This window comes from Enhydra lutris, unplaced genomic scaffold (genome assembly GCF_002288905.1).
Source record: "Enhydra lutris kenyoni isolate GAN:26980312 unplaced genomic scaffold, ASM228890v2 scaffoldscaffold38, whole genome shotgun sequence".
Taxonomy (NCBI): domain Eukaryota; kingdom Metazoa; phylum Chordata; class Mammalia; order Carnivora; family Mustelidae; genus Enhydra; species Enhydra lutris.
Window position 1 is genome coordinate 9,197,642 of NW_019154122.1, and position 20,640 is coordinate 9,218,281.

Below are 20,640 nucleotides of genomic sequence, written 5' to 3' on the forward strand. Positions count from 1 at the left end.
CCTGGTCCCCTCCCCCATCTCGAATCTGTTGCACCTGCTGCTCTCTGCCTGGAAGTCCCCCAGCTGCTGGCTTCTCTGCTTGGCGACCTCCTAGGAAGCCTTCAGGCTCTACTGTAACATTGCCTCTTCCAAGGACCCCTTCTCTGGTCCCCCGGCGTTGGTCGGTCACCACCCCCTGCAGCACCCAGGGGTGTCCACACCTCCGCCCCGCACGCATGCGCTCCCAGTGCTCTCATTAAGCCAGGTCTGTTCTCACCTGCACTTCTCATGGCTGAAATCAAGGATCAGTCATGGGATTATTCAGTGCGTGTGCCTCCCACTACAGCGTAAAACCCATAAAGATAGGAGCGGGGCCTGGTTTTGCTCCTGAGATATCGCCGATGCCTAGCAAGGGCTCCACGTCTGCCAATCTCTATGATGCCAATTCACCCACCGCGGCCCATTTCTGTGACCAACAGGAGGCCACGGGACGTGCCAGCTCACACCGGGAGCCCTCGCGGCGGTGACCGTGACGGCTAAGCTTGCGAGGTGCTTTGCAACCTGGGCGTGAGCAGGCCCATCACACAGAGGAGGTAAGTAGGTTCAGAAATGCCCATCAGCTGTGCCCTTGGACAGAGCCAGGACCCGGAGCCTGGATGTCACGTCACTGGCCTACGCTTCCTCTCCTGGGAGTCTCCTGCCACACCAAGACGAGCAGCTGCTGGAGGCTGGACTTTTCTCTCTGGTTATTTCATCTTTGCCATGACCCTAGGAGATAGGCAGTTTTCCCCCCAATATATAGAGGGGAAAGCTGAGGCTCAAAGGGACTAAGTGGGCAGCTTAGGGTTGTACAGCTACGTCCTGGCTTTGGGATCATACCCAGAGATCTGGTTCCAAAGCCTGGCCTTTCCTCAATACCCATCCCTATGTTGCTCAGTTTTGATCAATCCTGCTGGGCTCAGGCTGTCCCTAAAATGCATCTGTGTTTCCTGCACACGCAGAAAAAGATGGAGGGAACCCAGCAATGGTTCACACACCCGAGCTGCAGTTGGTGACCCGGCCTGTTGTCTCCAACTTCAGGCTCCACACCACCCCTGGAGACATCAGTGTCCTAACAAGAAAGGAGGCTGGCGCCATGTAGGCATTGAACCCACTGGGATGCGATGCCCTTATCTGCGGCCCAGCCCAGGAAAAGCGATGAGGCAGCTTAGAGCTGGTGGGGTGAAAGGGCAGGAGGGGCCAGACATCCTGGCAAGAGGGCGTGCCCATTCCTGTCCTTGCCCCGGGGCCCTGTGACAATGGGCTCGGCCCCTCATGGACCTGGGAGAGCAGCAAAACCAATATCCTGGGGCTGGCTTTTCTTAGCCAGTCTACGGGGACCCTTCCCCTTCTGCAGTGGCTACGCACTGACTCAGGTTCTTTCTGATGCTTTGATAGAGAGAGGTCCAGACTCCACCTCGCCTTGCTCCTGGCTCACTTCTTAAGATTCCTGGGAATCCCATATAAGCCTCAGGGGCTTTCTGGGGCTAAACAATGTCAGAGTGTGTGTGCTTAGAGCTCTCCAAAGAACCGCTAACTTAGCACCTCCAAGCACGAACTACAGGGGCTGACGGAGTCGCCCGTTGCAACATGTCCCAGAGGGTGCTCCGTGGAACTAGGTACAAATGCATGGCTCTGTGGTCAACTAAGTTTGGGAAACACAAAGTGGAAAAAAGTGAGATATTTTCCCTCACTGCAGAACTTGTCAGAGCCTTGATAAACTAATGTGCTGTATTCAGGATTAGGGTTAGAGACACAGTGCTGTTTCCAAAACAACTGACCCAAGGACTTTTTCTCCCCCCTGCTGAATCTTGTGGTCTGCAGCAGCTCGGAGCACACTGGCCTGGGAGTCAGGGGCCCTGGCTTCCAGAACTAGCTCAGCCACTGAGGCCGTGCTTGACGGTGGGTAAGTCCCTTCCCATCCATCCGTAACATGAGGGGAGTGAGGAAGAAGCCACCAAGAGCCGTGTCACCTCTACATGCCCTGCATTCTCTAGTCTTATCCCTGGGCGAGTTGCTGAACCTGCCTGGGCCTGCCTTCATACCTGAACCACGATCCCGTTCTGCCTCTCACGGGGCTGGTGAGAGGCCGAAATGACATCCCCGTCCTCGCTGTCGTTGCCATCATCATTGTGGCAAACGTTCACAGCTACCCAAGCTAAGCCTTTTGTATGCAGTGACTCATTTCTCTCTAGCAGCGCCCCTTGAGAGCTCCGTGTTGTCCCCAGTGCACGCAGTGGGAAAGCGAGACCCAGCCGGGTTCAGTATCTTGCCTGTTTGCCGGGTAGCAAATGTCACAAGGAAGGTGTGGACCCAGACAGTTTGCCCAGAAGCTACCCCCGTAAACTTGACCTTAATCTGCCTGGGAAAGAGCGTTGCAAGCGGCAAAAGGCTGTCCCCTGGGAGGGGCCTCGATCTATGCAGTCTTACTGCAGTTCATGGGGGTGGCTGTGCACGGCCTTCTGGGGAGGGGCTCTGGCCATCCATCGACAGGCCTTCCTGTTCTGCCACGGAGAGGAGGGAAGGGACCTGGGCTGGCTCTCTCTGGTGTGGAGCAGGGGTGAGCAGGGGAGTCTGGGGTGCCCTCAGGGAATGACTTTTCCACAATAGGGGGTGTAGGAGGAGGCCCGAGGCAGGCCATAGGATGCAGCTTGGGGATGACCTCACCCACGGGGGTCACACTGCCTTGGCGTTGCAAACCCTTGGTGTCAATGGAATCATATCTATAAGAGAAATAAACTGGAGTTTTGGGGTGAAGGGCAGCGAGCAGGGTGGGGGAGGTGGCCTTGGGGAGGACACCAGGGACTTGAAAGGCTCCACAAGCCACCACTGCCCTGGTTTGTTTTAGAGGGAGTCTGAGGCCCAGAGAGAGATTGACTTGCTCGTGGTCACACAGCAAGTCCTTGGCCAAGCTGGGAACAGGAAGTCAGAGCCAGGCTCGGGGCTCTCGACTCTGCGAGGCTGGGGTGATAAGACTTCTGGGTTGAAGGCTGGGCCCCCCTTAGGGGTCTGAGGGTAGGTCTGGGCAGAACCCTGTGCCCCCTCCTCCATCCTCCCCCTCCAGCAGTGGTTCCACCCCAGGCTGCTCCCCGGAGCACAGCTTGGGCAGTCTTGCTCCCAATTTAGGGCTCATCATTGGGTGTCCATGGGGCACCATGGGCCCCAGGCCAAGGCCAGCAGGTCCACTGGATGCTTGGTAGAAGCCTAGTCGGCCACAGGTCAGGTGAAGTCTGAGATGGTGGATAGTACGCTCAGAACGGGGCCTTCTCCCAGGCTTGACTTCTGTCCCTGCCACCTCCTGGCTGTGTGCCTCTAGGAAAGTTGGGAACCTCTCTGACACCCTAACAGGGGTCCTGCTGCAGGCTTCTGAGGCTGCCCAGGAGGCAGCAGACAGGCCATGCCAGACCCCTCCGCTCTCTGCTCAGCAGGGCCTGGCAAAGGCTCTGGCAGCCATTCCTTCCTCACCCTGGAGCTGCCCTAGGCAGTGGCCTCAACCTCCCTTATCATGGTCCCTTAGCGGAAGTTACCCCATGGCAAGTCTGCGCTAAAACCCACAGACAGGTTGCTGCCCCCCGCATGTGACCTCCTGCAAATGAGACCACACTGGGGAGCATGTGTGAGACACAGATCCCAGCGTCTCCCCCACAAACCTGATTTAGTGGGTACGAGATGGAGCCAGGGAATCTGTAGCCTTAAAACTCAAGGCATGGTCAGGTCTGACCACTACTGATCTATGTGTGATTCTCAAACTTCCCCGCTCTCTCTCTCCTTTTTTTTTCTTTTTGCTCATGGTTTTTCGTCTATCATGGGATCCTTCGAATGGACTCCTGCTTGGAGGTCCAGGGTGCAACACGTAAGAGCAGAGCTGCTTGTGGCTGAAGGTGGACTGGAGCCTTGCCTGCTAGCTGGGCCACCAGCCAGGGCAGCCTCTTGACGGGGCCTCTGAGGAACCCCCAAGTGTTCCATGGAACACAGTTGGAAAACTACTGCTTATTCCAATTTCTTCCTCTACTGGGTAGAAACACAGAGCCCCAGTGAGCTAGCCTGCACAGGGCTTGGCTAGTGAGGCTTTCTCAAGTTCTTGGAAGTTTCCCATTGATCGGATGTCCCGGGCAGGGGAAGGGGGAAGAGCTTGGTCTGAGACTGTGGAGCACGATTATTAAGAACACGGACTCTGGAGCCAGATGGCTGGTGTTGAAACCCAGTTCTGCCTCTTCCTAGCTGCGTGACTTTGGGCAACAACTTCACCTCTCTGTGCCTCAGTTTGTTCATCTATAAAATGGAGGTAATAACAGTATTTACCTTGGAGGGCTGAAGGATTATACGAGTGAGTTTCTCCTGGTGAGGCCAGGCTGGCCCCAGGTTCTGACACCTGTCCCTGTATACGTATGTCACCCCAGGGTGTCCTGGGAGCTTCCGCCTCAAGAACCCAGGCTCGGGCAGCGTAATTTCTTCCCCTGGTTTCAATCTCTCTGTGTTAGCCGCAGCAGAGAGTATGTTTCTACTTGGAATCTAGAAAGAATTTTGTTACGGCTGGTGGATTCTGGGGGCATACACACGTCAAAGCCCCCCGGTTCCGGGGCTGAGAAGCCCGGGGTCTGTCACAGCGCCACACTAGAATGCAATCTGGCCTCTGAGCAATGGGCACACAGCTGGAGCCAAGGCGGTGCACATAGCCTGAGGCCCTGATTTCACCCCTGGGGGACCTGTTCGAATCCAGTCACGTTTGGACTCAGGATATGTATCTACCTGCTCGTACTCAGTTTTCCTGCCTCTGATTTGAACTTAAATCCACTCAAATCATGGGGAACACAGGCCTTGGGGCTGGTCCTTTCCAGGCTGCAAATCGCAGTTAGCTCTCATTTCTGAGCCTATGAGGAGGGGAGCCTTATGACATCCACGTCAGAGATGAGAGGACACTGAGGCTCACGGTTACACAAATTGCTAGAAATTGGATGCATGGCCAGAGCCAGAGCGGTTATCCTGGCCTGGCCCCACTGGTGGGCAGCAAGGGTCCTCCAGGGGGAGGATGGCGTGCAGTGTCATAGGATCTCTTGTCTGGGTACAATTAACTGCCATTTACTGGTAACCCATTAAGAGAGCAATCAGACAAAACCTGAAACTCAGTGAACACCAGTGAGCCATCAGCCAGTGCTTCCTGGGGGACGGGCTTGGGACTGTGAAGTCCTTCCATTTTCAGGAAGAAGAGGGCAAGGCTTTCAGTGGCCACTTCTCAAAGACTGATCCTCTTGGGATGATTTTCTCATGGACTGGTTGCTGGGGGTGGTGGGCCCAGCCCTTAGAGGGCAATGGTACATATTTGTGTATTTTTCGATACCTGGGCTTTAAGACACCATGTAGCTGTGGTTCAGGCATGAACGGCTTATCCCCTTGCTGCCAGCAAGACTTACACCCTCACTATGCCCGGACAGTGATACTTCACCGGCGATGTCCTTACTATTCTGATATATAGCCAAGACCAAACTCCTAGGTTATTTTTATGTTTATAGAGCATTCCTTTAGAATATAAAAGTATGAATCCTTTTAGAAGACAAGGTTAATGCTATGTATCCCCTCTTGATTCTTTATGACCACCGAGTTCTTCTAGTTCTTTTTCCACTCGAAAAAGGGAAACAGGTGGGGTGGGGGGCAGTGAGGGCAGCTTTGGCCCCACCTAGTGGGATTTGAACCGAAAAAAGAGCCATGTGTTCAGAGCAGATGGGCTGGGGGTGGGCGGGCGGGGATGTTTGTGAGGCCCGTACTGTGAAAGTGCAGGTTTTGGGTGAGAGGCCCTGAGGATATTTCACAACACACGTTGGTGAGCTGGCTGGTGACCTCGTACCTTACGGCCCCACTGCACTGACAGTCCCCACCCTGCACTGGTGTGGGGCGGGTCCCGGGCCCTCGGACGCATGCTGTGGCCAGGATGGGAATCCCACATCCCGTTGGGGGCAGAGCTGATCCCAAGCACCAGGCAGCTCTGGTGCAGGGAGGGGCTCCACAGCAGGACCAGAGAAGGCAAACTTCTGCCAGGGCGGGCCAGCAGCTCACTTCTCCTCGGCCCTCTCCATCCCTCCGTGGGGGTAGGTTTCCTGGGCCTGGAGATAAAAGGCTGACAGAATTGACGGAATGGCGGCAGTCACACCAGCAAGCAAGTGCTAGGCTGTGTCGGAGGCTACCGGTGGCTGCTTAGTGTCCCCCTGCTAAGGCCTCCATGATGTCCCCTGCCCAAGCCCATCCCCTCACTGCCCAGATGGTGGTCAGGGTGCTATGGACTCCCTAGGTTTGAAGTCCAGCTCTACTGTTTACTAGCTTCTTGACCCTGGATATATATTTACCTGAGTTTTCTTACCAAAAATACAGGTTGTTGGAGGGTTAACAGAGTTAATGCATGTAAAGGGCACAGCACGGACTGTGGCCCATGGTAAGTGCTTAATAAATGTTAGATATTATTATTGTTATTACGTTACTAGGTTACATCTGTAGGAGCCTGCCAGCATGGGTGGGAGAGCACGCAGAAGGGCCAGTGAGTACAGCCGTGCAGGTTGTGCACTGTACAACACAGGGCACCATTTACACACTAGTGCCTTCTGTAGTAGTGTAGGAGACAACCTGTGGGTCTATACACTGGCCCTAGATGCCCTGGGCATCCCTACTTCAATTTCTAATAGGTACCACTTAAAGTTGGACCATTGGGGGCAATCTATCTCAAAGAAGATAAAGGAGATAGTATGATTTCTGAGTAGAGCTACTAAGATTTCAATAGGTATGGCCCAGTCCCTGAAAAGGTTACAGGACTATAGGAGCAACAGTTAGGATCTTGGCCAAGTCACTCTGCTCTGAGCCAGTGTTCCCCATCTGTCCAGGGGACTGGGGTGGGGTGGTTGGGCTGGTTACAGGTTGGCAAACGGGCTTTCTCATTGTATGCCAACTCTGACTGATTGGCAGTGGCTGTATGAGGCTTTGTAAAGTGAAGACATCAGAGACCACTTTGGGCTGGGTGGGAAGGGTTCTTCGATCGATTGGTGATGTCTGCAGGAGGCCCGGGAGAGGGGAGCAGTGGTACTTTGTGCTTGGGCCACTTGCCCGCCTCAGATTGGCCCAGTGGTTCTCAATGCTGGCTACACCTTAGAGTCACCAGAGAAGCTTACCACCGCTCTGATTCGGGGCTATATAGCCTGGCCTTGGTAACTGTTTTCAAAAGCTCTGCAGGTGATTCTAACGCATGGCTGGGTTGAGAACTGCAAGGGTAGATGTCCCTGTTTTTCCTTGCCATCCTGAGCTCTACAACTTCTTGGCATGGTCAACAGATCTCGGAGCTTTCTTCCAGCAGAAATGATGGGGGGGGGGTGGGGGTTAAAAGGCCAGTTTTCCATCAGTTTTATTGCCAGAGAGGGTTTGTCTTTAAGTTGGGAGGCAGAGGTGGAGGGCACTGGCCACGATCATAGATCGGGGTATGCAGGGTGACCTTTTCTTGGGCCACACTGTGGAGTTTCACTCGGGGGAGGCCCAGGCTTTGCACCCGGGGGATCTCACGGGACTCAAAAAAGCCTGGCCCACACAGACTTTATCAGGAAAGCCCTGTGGCTCCCTTGATTTCTTTCTTAAGCTCCTCTCTGTCCCCAGGGAAGGTGGGATATTGGGACGATGCAGAGGCCCAGTGAGGTCTGCAGGAAGTAACATGCCCCAAACTCACAGGTGCACATTCTGGGCCTTTGGAAGGAGTGCCGGGGGGGAGAGGGAAGCAGATGAAAGCTGACCGGGGCCGATGAGCTGGACAACACAGGGTCAGGGAGCCAGGCCTGGAGGTGGTGCATTAGGACCACAGGCAGCCCTGGATGTGGACAGCTCCTCCAAATTACATTCGGGGTGGTCAAGATGAGAAGTTTCTGGGGGGGCCACCCCGGCCTTAGCCCCACCATGGGCCCAGAATTCAGCCAGCTTTCTCAGCCCCTCCGGACCCAGCCCTGGAATTCCAAGGAGCAGGTCATGCACGGGCTTTGCCTCCCACCCGGAGCAAGATAGAAGCAGTCAAATAACATAGAATTCAATAATATTTTAAAATAAGCTTTATTTAGATTTTTTTTATATTTTATATTTGCATCCATGCCTTCGAGAAACCTTTCCCATGGGAAAAGTTATTTTCATCTAATTTACCCATAACTCATTCGCTATTTGACGTAGTTCTCTTAAATAAATCATCCTTAGTAACTCTTAGATTTATCTCCTAATTTACAAAAACTGAAATGAAAAGGAACTACTAAATCATTACCAGGAGTGGTTGCAATCTTATTTTCTCATAAGTAAAGGGCAAACAATAAAAATCAATCGAAAGGGAAAAAAAAAATTCAAGGGGGAGAAAAGTATTTTCTAAAATCTCTCTCCGTAGAGAAAGATGCCAGCCAGGCTTGCAGGAACAGCTTAGCCAAAGGAGGCCAGAAAGCTCCTTATTAGGCAGGGTACCCTGACTGTTCCTGCCCAATCCCCCCCACCCCCCACCAAGTCAGAAAAAAAGGGAGCAGCCTACTGGTGATTTTTTTGTGTTTGTTTTAGAGACTTTGGACAAAATATCCTACCCTTCTGATAGAGACTCTCCAGTACTTTCAAATCTTGTAAGAGCTGAAAATGTTACCGTTAGCAGAAAAGCGCAACTACGGTGGTGCAGAGGATGGGTGAACTGAGCTGTGTTAGTAGTTAAGGTGGAGTGGGGGGGTGGATTTACAGGTCAAAAGAAAAGGGAAAGCTAGTCTTAGGCCTTAGGAGGCTCTGGCTTAGAAGCTCATGTGTTCTCCACCACTCTACGTTACAGTCCCCATGGTTCCTTTGCTGGTGAAGCCTCATTGGGGCCAACACTGCTCCCCAAATAGGCAGAGAATGTTCCTGCCAGCCTTTCACTCCTAGAGTTAGCAGGCTTAGGCTACTGCGACAAGGTGGAGGACAGGGCCCAAGGGATCCCGGGAGATTCTGTTAAGTGTGGCTGTAGGAACCAAGCAGAATGGGGAGGGCAGAGAGGCTCTGGTGCTGGACACTGTGTCCCCAACAGCCCTCCCCTCCCTCCCTTGAGATGGGCACCTCCCCTAGTGACCCCTGCCTGGCCGACATGCAGAATAACAGACGATGAGAAAGACACGGCTGCAGGAAGAACCTATGCCTCTCAAGGACCTTAGTGGCACTGCTCAGGCCAAGGGTCCCTGTGGCCATACCCCGTGGTCATGTGATTGGCTGTCTCACTCTGTGCTCAACCTCTCAAAAGACAGACCCAAGAGAAAGTGACCATTACAGTAGGCCTTCCTCTCACTGAGGTCAGTGTTTCTTATTTCAGATAAATAAGTAGATATATAAAGGCCTGAAGAGGAGCTGTGGGGAGGGGGGAGAGAAAGGTGGAGTGCACTTTCATGCAGGGGTGAGAGAATGAAGGAGAGAGAGAGAAGAAAAAACAGAAAAAAGCAAGCTTTGAAATCCAATGGTCCCTGGGTTCTGGCCACCCTAAAGTCTACCTTGCACAGTTTGGAAGCAGCATGATAAGAGAACAGACAAGTCAACAGAAACACCCGCCTCCCGCCCACCCCATGGAAAAATATACATTCCAATATTTATGTAATAATTTAGATAGAATAAGTCTTCTGCGTTTGTGCAAATAAATTAAACGGAACAATTTTCTTTTCTTTTTTTTTTTTTTCCATAAAGAAAGAAACGGCAACGCAATTTAAAAACTGGCAGGCCGTTAAAAAGAGCCCGTTTGACCTCTGGCACGCCAGATCAAGGCAAGGCCCCCCCTGGCCAGGCTCGCGGGTCTTGGCGTCTTAGCAGGGAGCGGGCCTTACCCTGACCACGGGGGCAGCTGGCGCTTAAAGTGACTCGGCGCCCCGAGGGGTGGGGGACAGGGTCTGGTCCCGTGCGTTCACACAGGATGGGGGGGAAACACATCAAAAACAGACCACATCCTTGGGCAGACGGGCTCCAGAAGTAGCAGTTTGGACAAGGGACATTTACAAGCACGGAGTGCACAATAGTTCTGTTATTTACAAATACACAGCAGTCCTTCAAGTTTTCAAGTTTCATAAAAAGGAGGAGGGGAGGGGGAAGAGGGTGGGGGGTAAAAACCCAACGAACCGAACAAAAAAAAAAAACAAATCAAAACACGGAAAAGAAACAAAAACAGAAACAAACCCAGATTAACAACACAACTGTATCGCTCTGAGGACGACAGAGAGTTGACAGAGTCACACACGATTGGAGTATGTACATCAATTACAGAGGCGGCGCCGCAGGGGGCGGGGCCCGCGCTCGGCCACGCCCAGCACCCACGTGCGCAGGAGCTCGCGCGCGCACACGCCCCTCCACGCACGCCCCGCCTCGCCCCCGCGCCCCTCCTCCCCCGCGCTCGCACGCACGTCCACACGCAAAGACACGCCTGCGCGCGGCAGGCGAAGGGAGGCGGGTATCACCAGTCCGCGTCCTCCTCTATGTAATAATCAGGAGCGGTACCATCAAAGAGGCCGGGGTCGAGGGACTTCCGCTGCTTCCCTCTGGCGAAGACGCGGGAGATGGAGCCGAATCCCATCTTTTCTTTTTTCTTTTTCCGTTTTTGGTCTTCAAGATCCTCTAGTGACTGAGGAGTCGGACCGGGCGGTGGGGGCAGAGGGAGAAGAACAAAGCCACCTGAGCTGGGTGCAGGGGATGGGGATGGTGGAGGGGCGGTGGAGGGGACAGGGACAGCCGATGGGGCCACCTGTAAGAGGCCAGAGTCTGCCCCCCACCCCCACCCCTCGTTTGAGGAGGTGACACTTGGGCCCTTGTGGAAGCTCTCCGGGACAGCAGTGGGACCCCCACACAAGGCAGTCCTGAGAGTGTCGGCGGGGACGACCATGGTCACAGCAGTGCCTGGGCATCATAACCCCGCAGGAACCGCCAGCTGCTGCTGCTGCTGCACTACCATTGTCACTTAAATTCAGCTTGCCCACAACCCTGGGGTGCTTGCGAGGGCTCCCAGGAGTGCGTCTGCACACCTGGCTCTGGCCCAGTCCCCTGTCTTCGGGGACCCTGCAGCAAGGATACAAGTTAACTGTGGAAAACTCCCGGTGGGAAAAAGGGGACCCAGGGAAGCCTGGAAAATGACGAAAGAGAAATCTGAGCTTTGTGCGGGCCAAGAGCAAGGACCCCCTGAACCTTAAGGCCCTGGATAAGAGGCAGGACTGGCCACAGTGGGGAGTAGGGGATGCTGGGGCTTGGGTGCTAGTCCTCATTAGAACCCCTGGCCTCTCTGAGCCCAGTTTTCTAATCTGTGATGTGGAGACAACAGTGATGATGGGCATAGGCTCCTGTCTGGGCAACTGAGGGGCTGAGGCTGGGGTCTACCAGAGGGCTTTACAAACACAAAGACATGGGGTAGTGTTCCCCATCCAATAGGTGGACGTTACACTAATGGTTCCCAAAACACATCAGAAGGACCTGAATTCCAGCCCCCCCCCCCATACCTGGTGGATCAGAATCAGGGTTAAAGGCCCAGGAATCTGCATTTGAAAAGTCTTTCCTGGTGGACCCTGATGCAGATGAGCAGTGCATAGACCAGCATCTGGGAACCCAAGGACTAGACTGCTGACTTCAGAGACCCCTTCTGACTCTCAATTCCTGTTTTCCTCCCTGTGACCCCTCCCTGACAGGGTACTGAAATGTTAAAAATGAATAAAGAACAGCTTCCTACAGGAAGGGGCCCAAAGAGCCTATGGCCTGGTTCATCAGCCTTTGGCTGCCAGGAAAAGACATTCACCAGGACAACAGGATGGAAGATGTGTGATGCACTTAATGGGTCCACAGATTGGAAAGAGGACAGGGAAGGGCAAACCAGGTACTGACTCTGGGTCAGGCCACCAAACCATGACTGACCAAGGCAGTAGCTTAACTCCTCTCTGCCTTGGGTGTCCCAGGTATGGAAGTGGCGAGACTGAGGGCCCATGGGAACAAGGGACAGGGGGACTCATAGTCATGATGGGGTAAAGGGAGGGCCCAAGTGGCCAGGGAAGGACACCTACCTGTACAATGGGGTTGTGCAGGTTCTTCTGTACTGGGCCGGGACTGTCGCCCTGTAGCCAAAAAAGAGGGGGGAAATGAAACAGCAGGGACACACAACACACGGGAGCAGAGGTGGCCCATGGAGAGTGGGGTCTTCCATGGAAGGAAGCCATCTCTTAGGGACCACCCTACCTCTGCACAGGTGAACCCACCCCCACCCCTGAAGCAAACCCTCCCAGATGGTTCAACAATGGCACCTGGGGTTTGAGATGCTGCCTGGACCAGGGGTCCTAGGGTGCTCTCCTGCTTGCTCAGGCCTCTTGACCCCCAACACCCTCTGACCAACAAATCAGTCACTTGAAGGCTTCTAAGATCCTGTCCCAATTGGTCCATCAAGTTGGAACTGGAGATTGGTTATACTTGGTGTTGTTCATAAAGAAATACAATTTTAAAAGAAAAAGGCACAACAATAAAGAATTTCAGGACAGAAGACTCAGGAGACTAGGTAACTTCTAATTTCCCCCACAAACAATTCAATGCATCTCTTATTTTGTGGAGAGGTAGGCAGGCCTCGTGAGCCTGATTTACAGATACAGAGGGTAATCCAACATGATGGAACTCATGGCAGAGCTATAACTCAAATTTGGGGCTGTTTCTTCCTGGCCCAGTTCTCCCTTCGGTGGGCATGCAATGGTGGGCGTGCAAAAGCCTTAGCTACATCCCAGAATCTGGCTGCACTGCCTGGTGGGGCAAACAGATCTTTGGGATCACAAGTCATTACAAGGGAGGCCCCTGCTGGTTGTTTCCAGAATTGCAGGCAAAAAAAAAACCATGAAAAAACCAGATGTATGTCACTTGGGCCAAAGTTGTCTTCAACTTCCCTACACTTAGTCCCGACCTCTACTCTAAATTAGTGGCCAAAGAGTAAGAGGGAGAGGTCCTTAGTCCAGGCTGGGCTGTTCTTGCTGTGACAGGCCAAAGGCTTGAGAACAGAGGGTTACCTGGTGCTTTTTCCAGGCTCTTCTTGGCTTACCTGTGTGCCCATCTGTAGAAATGGGGATGAAGGTGGCTGAGGGAGGGCAGGGATGGAACAAATGGTAGTTTAGTCTTTAGTCCCATCCCAAGGTTTGCAAACAGAACCCATGTGGCACACTAAGAGAGGTCTACTCTGGGTAGGGGCATCTTTGTCAAATTCATGGGGTAGAGAATGAGGCCAGTGTCCACTAGAACTAGAATGCTTGTCTGCAGACAACTGGCTTATGAAAGCACCCAGGTCCTGGCAGCTGGGCCCTGTGCAAGGTGATCTTGGAAATAAATAGGCTGGACCTGCAGCTGGTATGCGCCAAGGCCAAGTTGGGGAAAAGGCTACGCCGAAGGCGATTCAAGAGGCATTGAGAGAACCCTTTCTGCAGAATGGACTTTCCAGCAGTATTCTGGCTCTCTGAGCCCCTTTGGGGCCCCCCATGAGAAATCAAAATATGGTCCCTGGGAAGGTCTCATCAGGGGTGTATGTGGCTACTCTAGGTCTCTAGCCCATGCTAAGAATAAGGGCGCTGTTGGCTGTAGGTTCAGCTCAGCAGGGGTCCCTCCAAACCAGGGACGGCTGTCAGAAGCCCTCTAGTAGTCTCCTCCCTCGTCCTGGTTCTGTCATTCAAGACAGTCTTTGTCACAGGGGTTCTGTCCTGAGCACTGGTGAAGAACAAATTGCTTTAAGGAAGTTGAAAAAGAATCCCAGCCTTGAGCAGGTTTCAGGACCGGAGCGGCCTTCTCCGCATCCCAGCTGGGCGGAATAAGGCCCTGGGCCAGCGATCCCTGCTGCCCATGTGACCAGGCGAGGGCAGCTAATTTTAAGTTTGGTCTTGGCTATTTTTATTAGTAGTCTTTAGCTACTTTTCATGATTATTCTAGATGGGAAAAAAGTTTCCCTTGTGATTACTCATATAGACAAAAGTTACTGATTATTATACACTGATTTTCAACCAGTACCATTCACATACTTGGTCATTATTGGTTGTAATAGTTCTATAGTTATTCTCTCGCGTTTCCAGGTAGGTAATCATATCATCGGCACGTAGGAGTTATTTTGCCTTTCTTTCCCATTATATTCACCTCATTTCTTTTTTATTATCATTTGTGCTGGTTAATAGAACATTAGCTGACTTTTTGAGAAAGCTTTCTCATACACTCAAAGACCTATGGTGTCTCGGTCTTCGCGGCAGGGGAGCCCTCCATGTTATCAGCTGTGAGACAGAACAAAACTGTACAATATAGCCTCCACAGCCCGCTCCCCAGTGTTTCATGCTGGAACCTCGACATGGCGTCTTCCTGTCCTCGGATGCGTGACCTGCCTTCATCCCCTCACTCCTTGAAGCCCAACCATCTGCTCTGCCAGTCACCAAGAGTTAGGTGGCCAGGGACCTGCACCTCTTGGCAGGTGGCGCTCAGCACGCCATCAAAAAGTGTGATTAAATAAGCAAAGCAAAAAAGCAAAACAAACAAACAGAACAAATTCATGGGATACCACTCCAGAGGCAATATTTGCCCAAACTCCTAGAAAATTAAAAAAAAAAAAAAAAAAAAAAAAAAAAGTCTGGCTCATTCCTAGAAGAAGGACTGAGAGCTGGCTCTATGGGGAAATGAAATACTGGTAAGGCCCTGAGCTCTGGAAGGTCGCAGCTGGGAGGAGAAGCCCACGGCCCCAGACACAGGAACCCTGCCAGAGGTAGTCCTGGGCTGTGCAGACCCCGAGCCGACCCAGGCCTGCCTTCCTCTGGGTTTTTCTTGCCCTCCCGGACAAAAGGAGCAAACAGGCCTCATTTCTTTCTCTCCCCACATCCATCTCTTCTTGCAAAAGGAAAGAACAGAACAGGAAATGCCTTCGCCAGAGTGCTCCCTGGGTGGACGAGAGGAAACAGCGGGTTCGTCTTCACCCCTCCACCCCACCCCTGCGGTTTCTGGGCAGGGCCCCCGGCCCCGGCCCCACTGCTGCTGGCCTTACGTTGCAGAGGGAGTGTGTCCGGTGCCGAGGGGAGTTGATGTCGCTTGGCGTGGACGACCGGTCGCCTTCGGCGGCAGACGCGTCGGAGATGACAGAGGGCTGCCGTGAGTGGCAGGGGCTCACCCTGACCGCTGGAAAGCAGGGACAGCTGGTGAGTGAGGGGTGGGGAGAAGGTCCCGCCTGTGCTGTCCTGCTGTCATGCCACCCTATGCCCCCGTTATCCAGATGAGAATGCTGGAGCATAGAGAAGAGATTGCCTAACCCTCTGCCCCTCCGTTCCACAGACCCACAAGTCACCAGAGAGCAGCTGCTGGGAAAGACCGCCCCGGCCTCTGGATCCAACCTCTCCTAACCACAGTGAAGGAGAAAAGGCAGGCGTCTCCAGGGACCTTGGTGACTGTCCACACAAGGTTCCCACCACCTGGACATTCCCTAGACCCAGAACAATCCTAACCACTAGTTAACACCGACTGCCCCAGGGAGACGCCTAGAGCCCACTGCAAGATCCCCTCTTTCCCCCACACCCCATGCCCAGTCATCCCCAGGGCAGCCCTCCAAATCTGTCCACCTTTCTCCAACCCCAAACACAACCCCAAAGTCTGTCCACTTCCAATCCCAAACACAAATATCCACTTCTCTCAACCCCAAACACAACCCCCAAATCTATCCACTTGTCTTGAACCCCAACACCAACCTGAAACCCATCCACTTCTCTCCAGCCTCACTGCCACTACCAAGCCAAGCCCTGCAGTCTCTCGCCTGAAGACCTCGCAGCCGCCCAGCGGCCTCCCTGACCCCTCTCCTCACACCGCAGCGAAGCCAGGCATTTGTGTTAAAACCCCCAAGGCCCGAACGGGCTCTGCCCACCCTCCCGGCCTTGGCTCAGGGTCACGCCGGCATTCTGACAGTGCCCAACACGGGCCATCTCCCTCCTGCCTCGGCCTTTGCTGGTCCCGCTGCTCATGGGGTGTATTCTCCTCATCGGGGTCTCAGCCTGTCCTGAGAGAGGCCTCCCCCAGTTACCAGCTCTCCCCACACGTTTTCCCACCAAACAGTGTCTCCTGTTGATTTGCCTCCCTGTGCTAACGACCATCTATCCCCTCCGTCTGTCAGCTCAGTTATGCCCGGTTGTCTGTCTTCATGCCTACAACATCCGTTTCCACGAGGGCAGGCACAGTGGGTGTCTTATCCATGGTGACTCCCAGAGCTCACAGTGCCTGGCACGGAGCAGGCGCTCGATCCGTAGTGGTGGAATGGACGGCTGAGCTCGGAAGGCACAGTCCCGGGGAGTCCCCCAGACCCCCGGCAGACTGCTTTCCTGGCCGCAGGCTCTGCCTGCAGGAAGCACTTTCTGCTCAGCGAGACTGCCTCGGGGCCTACTGTGTGCAGACAGCCCGTGAGCAGGTAGGGCTGTAGGAAATGGACGTGGGGTTTAACATGGGGGCGCTGGGGGGGATGATGGGCAATGAATGGGCTTTGCGGTCAGGGACCTGGGTTCCCAGCTAGGTGATGGCAGCACTGCGGGCTCCGAGGGCCAGCTGCCAATCCCCAGCCTGCACGTGTCACACAGAGGTAGCCCCCGCAACCCCCCGGTGTGGCATGGCTGGTGGGTGCAGATGCTGATGGTGCCAGGAGTGAACACGTGTGACCTCTGTGCACCCCTCCCACCATCCCACAATTGCCTGCCACCCTTAATCAAGGAGCTCTGCTGTCCCCCAGCCACAGGATCCCCTGAGGCCCAGGCTGGAGAACCCACGGAGCAGCGCCTGGGCACTGTCATTGGTCCAGGGGTCGGCAAGGGACCCAGCCTAGCCAGTCAGAGCCCTTCTTTGGGATTTACTCTAAACACAGAGAAAGAGATCATTTTTCTTCCTCCTGACTTTTGTGCTTGAAGACCTTACAAGCCCGAACTTGTTGGAGACTGTTTCGTGGCTTCGTGGAAAGAGACGGCCTCAAGAGGAGGCCAAAGGGAGGCAGGGGGGGCTGAGACAGACAGGTGGACACGCCCCAGGGATGTCTGGCCCTTGAGATCCAGCTATGCCTGAAGTCCATCCCGGGACTTCTCAGTTACACAAGCCTGGGCCTCCGCCCCACAGCCCCCTAAGCAGCTAGAGCAGGAAGAGAGGGGCTGCTTCCCCCACCAGGGTGGTTGGCGACCTCTCCAGAAGCCCCCACTGCCAGGGTGGGGCCAGGACTCACCTTGCCGGTCTGCAGGGTGGGGAGGGTGTGAGTGGTAGAGAGTCTGCTGGCTCTGCCGGATGGCCGCGGTCAGCGGGAGGTCCGCCTGCACCACCCACTCCTGGTTGCCGTTGAGCACCGTCTCACCCGGCATGGCCAGGGAATGCCGCTTGGGGACGTCCTTGGTCAGTGTAGCTAAGGACTGCTTGGCCTGGAGACAGAAAAAGGCGACGTGATCGAGAGGACCTCTTAGTCGGTTGCCCAGCCAGGACCCACCGTGGTGAGAGAGCCACGAATCCGACCTTGGTACCAGGCCACCTCGGGCTCTGCATCACGTGCCCATCAGAGTCAATTACCTGCTCACTTTGGGGTTCACTTTGGGGTTCCCCCTTAGTTCCTGCTAACACAAAGTGAGACCAGGATTACGAGAGAAAAAGGTGTCCAAGCACACACTTATCACCCATTCCTTCTGGTTCTCCAAGGGCCAGCTGGGATTTGAATGAGAGTAGAGGAAAAGTCACTGCCTTCCTGAGCCTCAGCTTCCTCACCTGTAAAATGAAAACCCCAGAGCAAGCAATCTTTAGGGCTCCCTCTAGCTTGGACACCCCGAGTCTATGAAATCACTCCCCTTCCATGGCAGGAGGAGGCTGAGTTGGAAGGTGGCAGTCCCATCCCCCAAGCTGGGTCATCATCTCCCTTCCGGTTTAGAAAACCATCATGTGCTCAGGGCAACAGCCCCGGGTCTCAAGTAGGGAGTGGAAGATTATCTGTGCTCGACAGACGAGAAACTGGAAGCTTAGAAGAAGTGACTCAAGAAAGCACCGTAAGCGGAACCTTCAAGTTGGGTCCTGAGCTGGGGAGTCTGGCCATGACCCTGTGGTTTCTATGTCACCCACGCTCCTCTGGGGCAACGAAATCAGCAGCACAAGTAATGCAGACTCTGAGTCCATGAAGCAGAGGCCGAGGTGTGTCTGGTCACCACGGAATCTACAGGCCCTGGCTTGGAGCTGGAGATGTGCACTGATCAATAAAAATCCTTAGAATTAATGGAAGCAGGCTCTGCTAGGTCCAGGCTGATGGCTCAGGGGATCTGCTCTGTTAACTTACCCCCAAAGGAAGGGAATAAGCCTGCTGAAGAAAGGGGCTGGGCTGGGGGTGGTGTAGGCCCCCCACCTGGCTTTCTTCTCCCAGGCAGGACCTCAGCTCTGTCTGGGCCTGGGAGAGGTACCTTCTAACTCAGCAGACAGCTTGACATCATTGCTGCTGGACAGCTGGGGGTCCCGTACAGTGAGTCCTGCGGGATGGGGAGGGGTGGGACTTCTGAGTTCTAAAGCACAGGGACCCTTACAAACAGTCTACTCGGGACAGAGCTACAACAGAGACCAGAACTACAGAAGAGGTGTGGAGTCAACTTAAAGGGCAGGCATGCCCGGGGCTGTAACGGGTCACCTTCCCATGGCAGTCTACACTACCTCCTTCGGCTCAACTCTTCCACTGAACGCGCTTTCATGCTGGGAGCTCCCCTTGAGCTCTGGCTCCCTCTTCTGTCTGAGCCTCTACCCTCTCCGGAGTGCTCTGTGCCTGGACTTCCGAGCTGCTGGATTTGGTGCATTGGCGCAAAGCCCCTCACATGACAGGAATCAGACAGAACTGGGTGCAAATTCCACTTTGACTATTTAACTTGCCATGTGACCTTGAGCGAGGTCCTCACCAGTAGGAGGAACAGAGAGGGATCATTTCTAGGCAAACAGCACCCCCTGGATTTGTGTGACAAAGTGGCCTAGCCAAGTGCTTTGGAGTTTGGGCTTGGAAATTGGACAGCTCGGATTTGAGCCCGGCTGTGCCCCTTCCCCGTTGGGGGATCCTGAGTGAGGTCCTCCAGCCCTCGGTGCCTCCACGCCCTCATGTCTAAGGGGGATCCCTTGGTTGCTGTGCAGAGTCCTGATCTATGGGAAAAATACTCAATAAAGGTTAGTGACTCAGCAGGAAACATCTACCAGGCATGGCCTAAGTTCCATGAAGACCCAGAACCCAGTCTGTCTACTGCACGCTCAGTAAGTCGTAGCTGCAGGATTGGTGGGGTCACTGACGCCCCCCTCCCCCCAAGATGGGGTGAGAAGATGCAGGAGGCAGGCAGGACTTCCCTCTGGATCGGGGCTGTGCTGGGCTTCCCTCTGGATCGGGGCTGATGAAGGTCCCTGACTGCCTGGAGGGCCTGCTGATGGGAGGCCACGAAGCAGTCATGTTGGAGGGAGCCTGGGCCCCTGAGGGATGCTGGAGTGCGGCTCAGTGGAATCCTCCATTAGCTTTTCAAGGCTTTCCTGCTTGTCCAGTGAATGTCTCCGCTGGCCAAAGGCTGGGAGGATCCTGGTACAGGAACCTCCAGGAAAACATGAGCAGGTCTGTGAGCAGGTCTGGTCCAGGGCCAGGAGGTGGTGCTTGTGGCAGCTGGGTTTCCGCAGAGCGAGGGCAGAAGCAGCGCCAACGCAGAGCACGGCCGCCCCTGTCCTCCCCCTGCTGCTTGACCTGCCTCTCACGCACCCTCACTACGCCTGACTCTCGCCTGGGCCTGTGGCGGCTGCCATTTTTGCAGACAAGGAAATGGAGGTCTAGGCAGTTAAAAGTGACTTGAGGTTGCACAGTGACTGGCCAGTGGAAGGGACACGAAAATCCACACCTCCTCACCCTGGTGGGGCTGAGGACAGGATGGGGCTGGGTGCAGAAGCCCGGTCAGCTGGTATTCACTGAGCATCTCCTCACCTCACCCCCGCCCCCCAGGAGGAAGGTCTTACAGTCCTGACTTCATACATGTGGAAACTGAGAATCAGAGAGGCTGAGTGCCTTGTCAGAGGTCACACAGCCGGAAGATGGCAGGACCCAACTGGGATTCTGTTAGGTCTGGATGGCTAGGGCATGGCCCAGTGCTGCGCCCATGCTCGACTGAAACACCAATGTAACAGAACACTAGTTCCCAACTGGAGCGAACTCTGCCCCTGCCCACCTCCCCAGGGGACCCTGGGAAATGTACTGAGACTTTTGGTTTTCCCAGCTGGGAGGTGTTCCTGGCACCCAGTGGGCAGAAGCCAGGGAAGCTGCTGGACACCCTCCGGTGTGCCGGCCGGCTCCACAGCACCCTTATCTGACCCCAAATGTCAGCAGTGCTGAGGGTGAGAAGCCCCATTTACAGCGTAGTCTACGTAAGAAATGTCCCCTGTTTTGGAGAAGCAGCACTGACAGAAAATTGGGCCACCATCAACCAAGCTCCAGGGCGGGGGAAGGGGCAGGACTAGCATTCTGGGGAAGCCTGTGATCTCGGGGGCTGGCGGTCCTGTCTCCCATCCCCTCTGTGTAGTGGAGGCCAGTGGGGAGGACCTGAGGGACCAAGCCAAGGCTGCTGGGGGAGGTGCGTCCTTCAGACCAGCAGCCAGATGTCC

General features: G+C 54.5%; 1 protein-coding gene across 2 annotated transcripts in view; it reads right to left on the reverse strand.

The window, feature by feature from the left end:
* Positions 1 to 20,640, reverse strand: part of LOC111154678 (kazrin, periplakin interacting protein) — a 433,844-nt gene that overhangs the window by 26,268 nt on the left and 386,936 nt on the right. Inside the window, exons 5-8 of one of the 2 annotated variants that reach the window (XM_022514491.1) lie at positions 17,228 to 17,417; positions 15,029 to 15,159; positions 12,051 to 12,101; positions 10,507 to 10,630 (exon numbers count right to left, since the gene is read on the reverse strand). In XM_022514491.1, coding sequence (XP_022370199.1) covers positions 10,507 to 10,630; positions 12,051 to 12,101; positions 15,029 to 15,159; positions 17,228 to 17,417 — 496 coding nt within the window. Of the gene's footprint in view, positions 1 to 10,172; positions 10,631 to 12,050; positions 12,102 to 15,028; positions 15,160 to 17,227; positions 17,418 to 20,640 lie in introns of those variants that run through there. The other variant, XM_022514492.1, reaches the window with a different exon arrangement.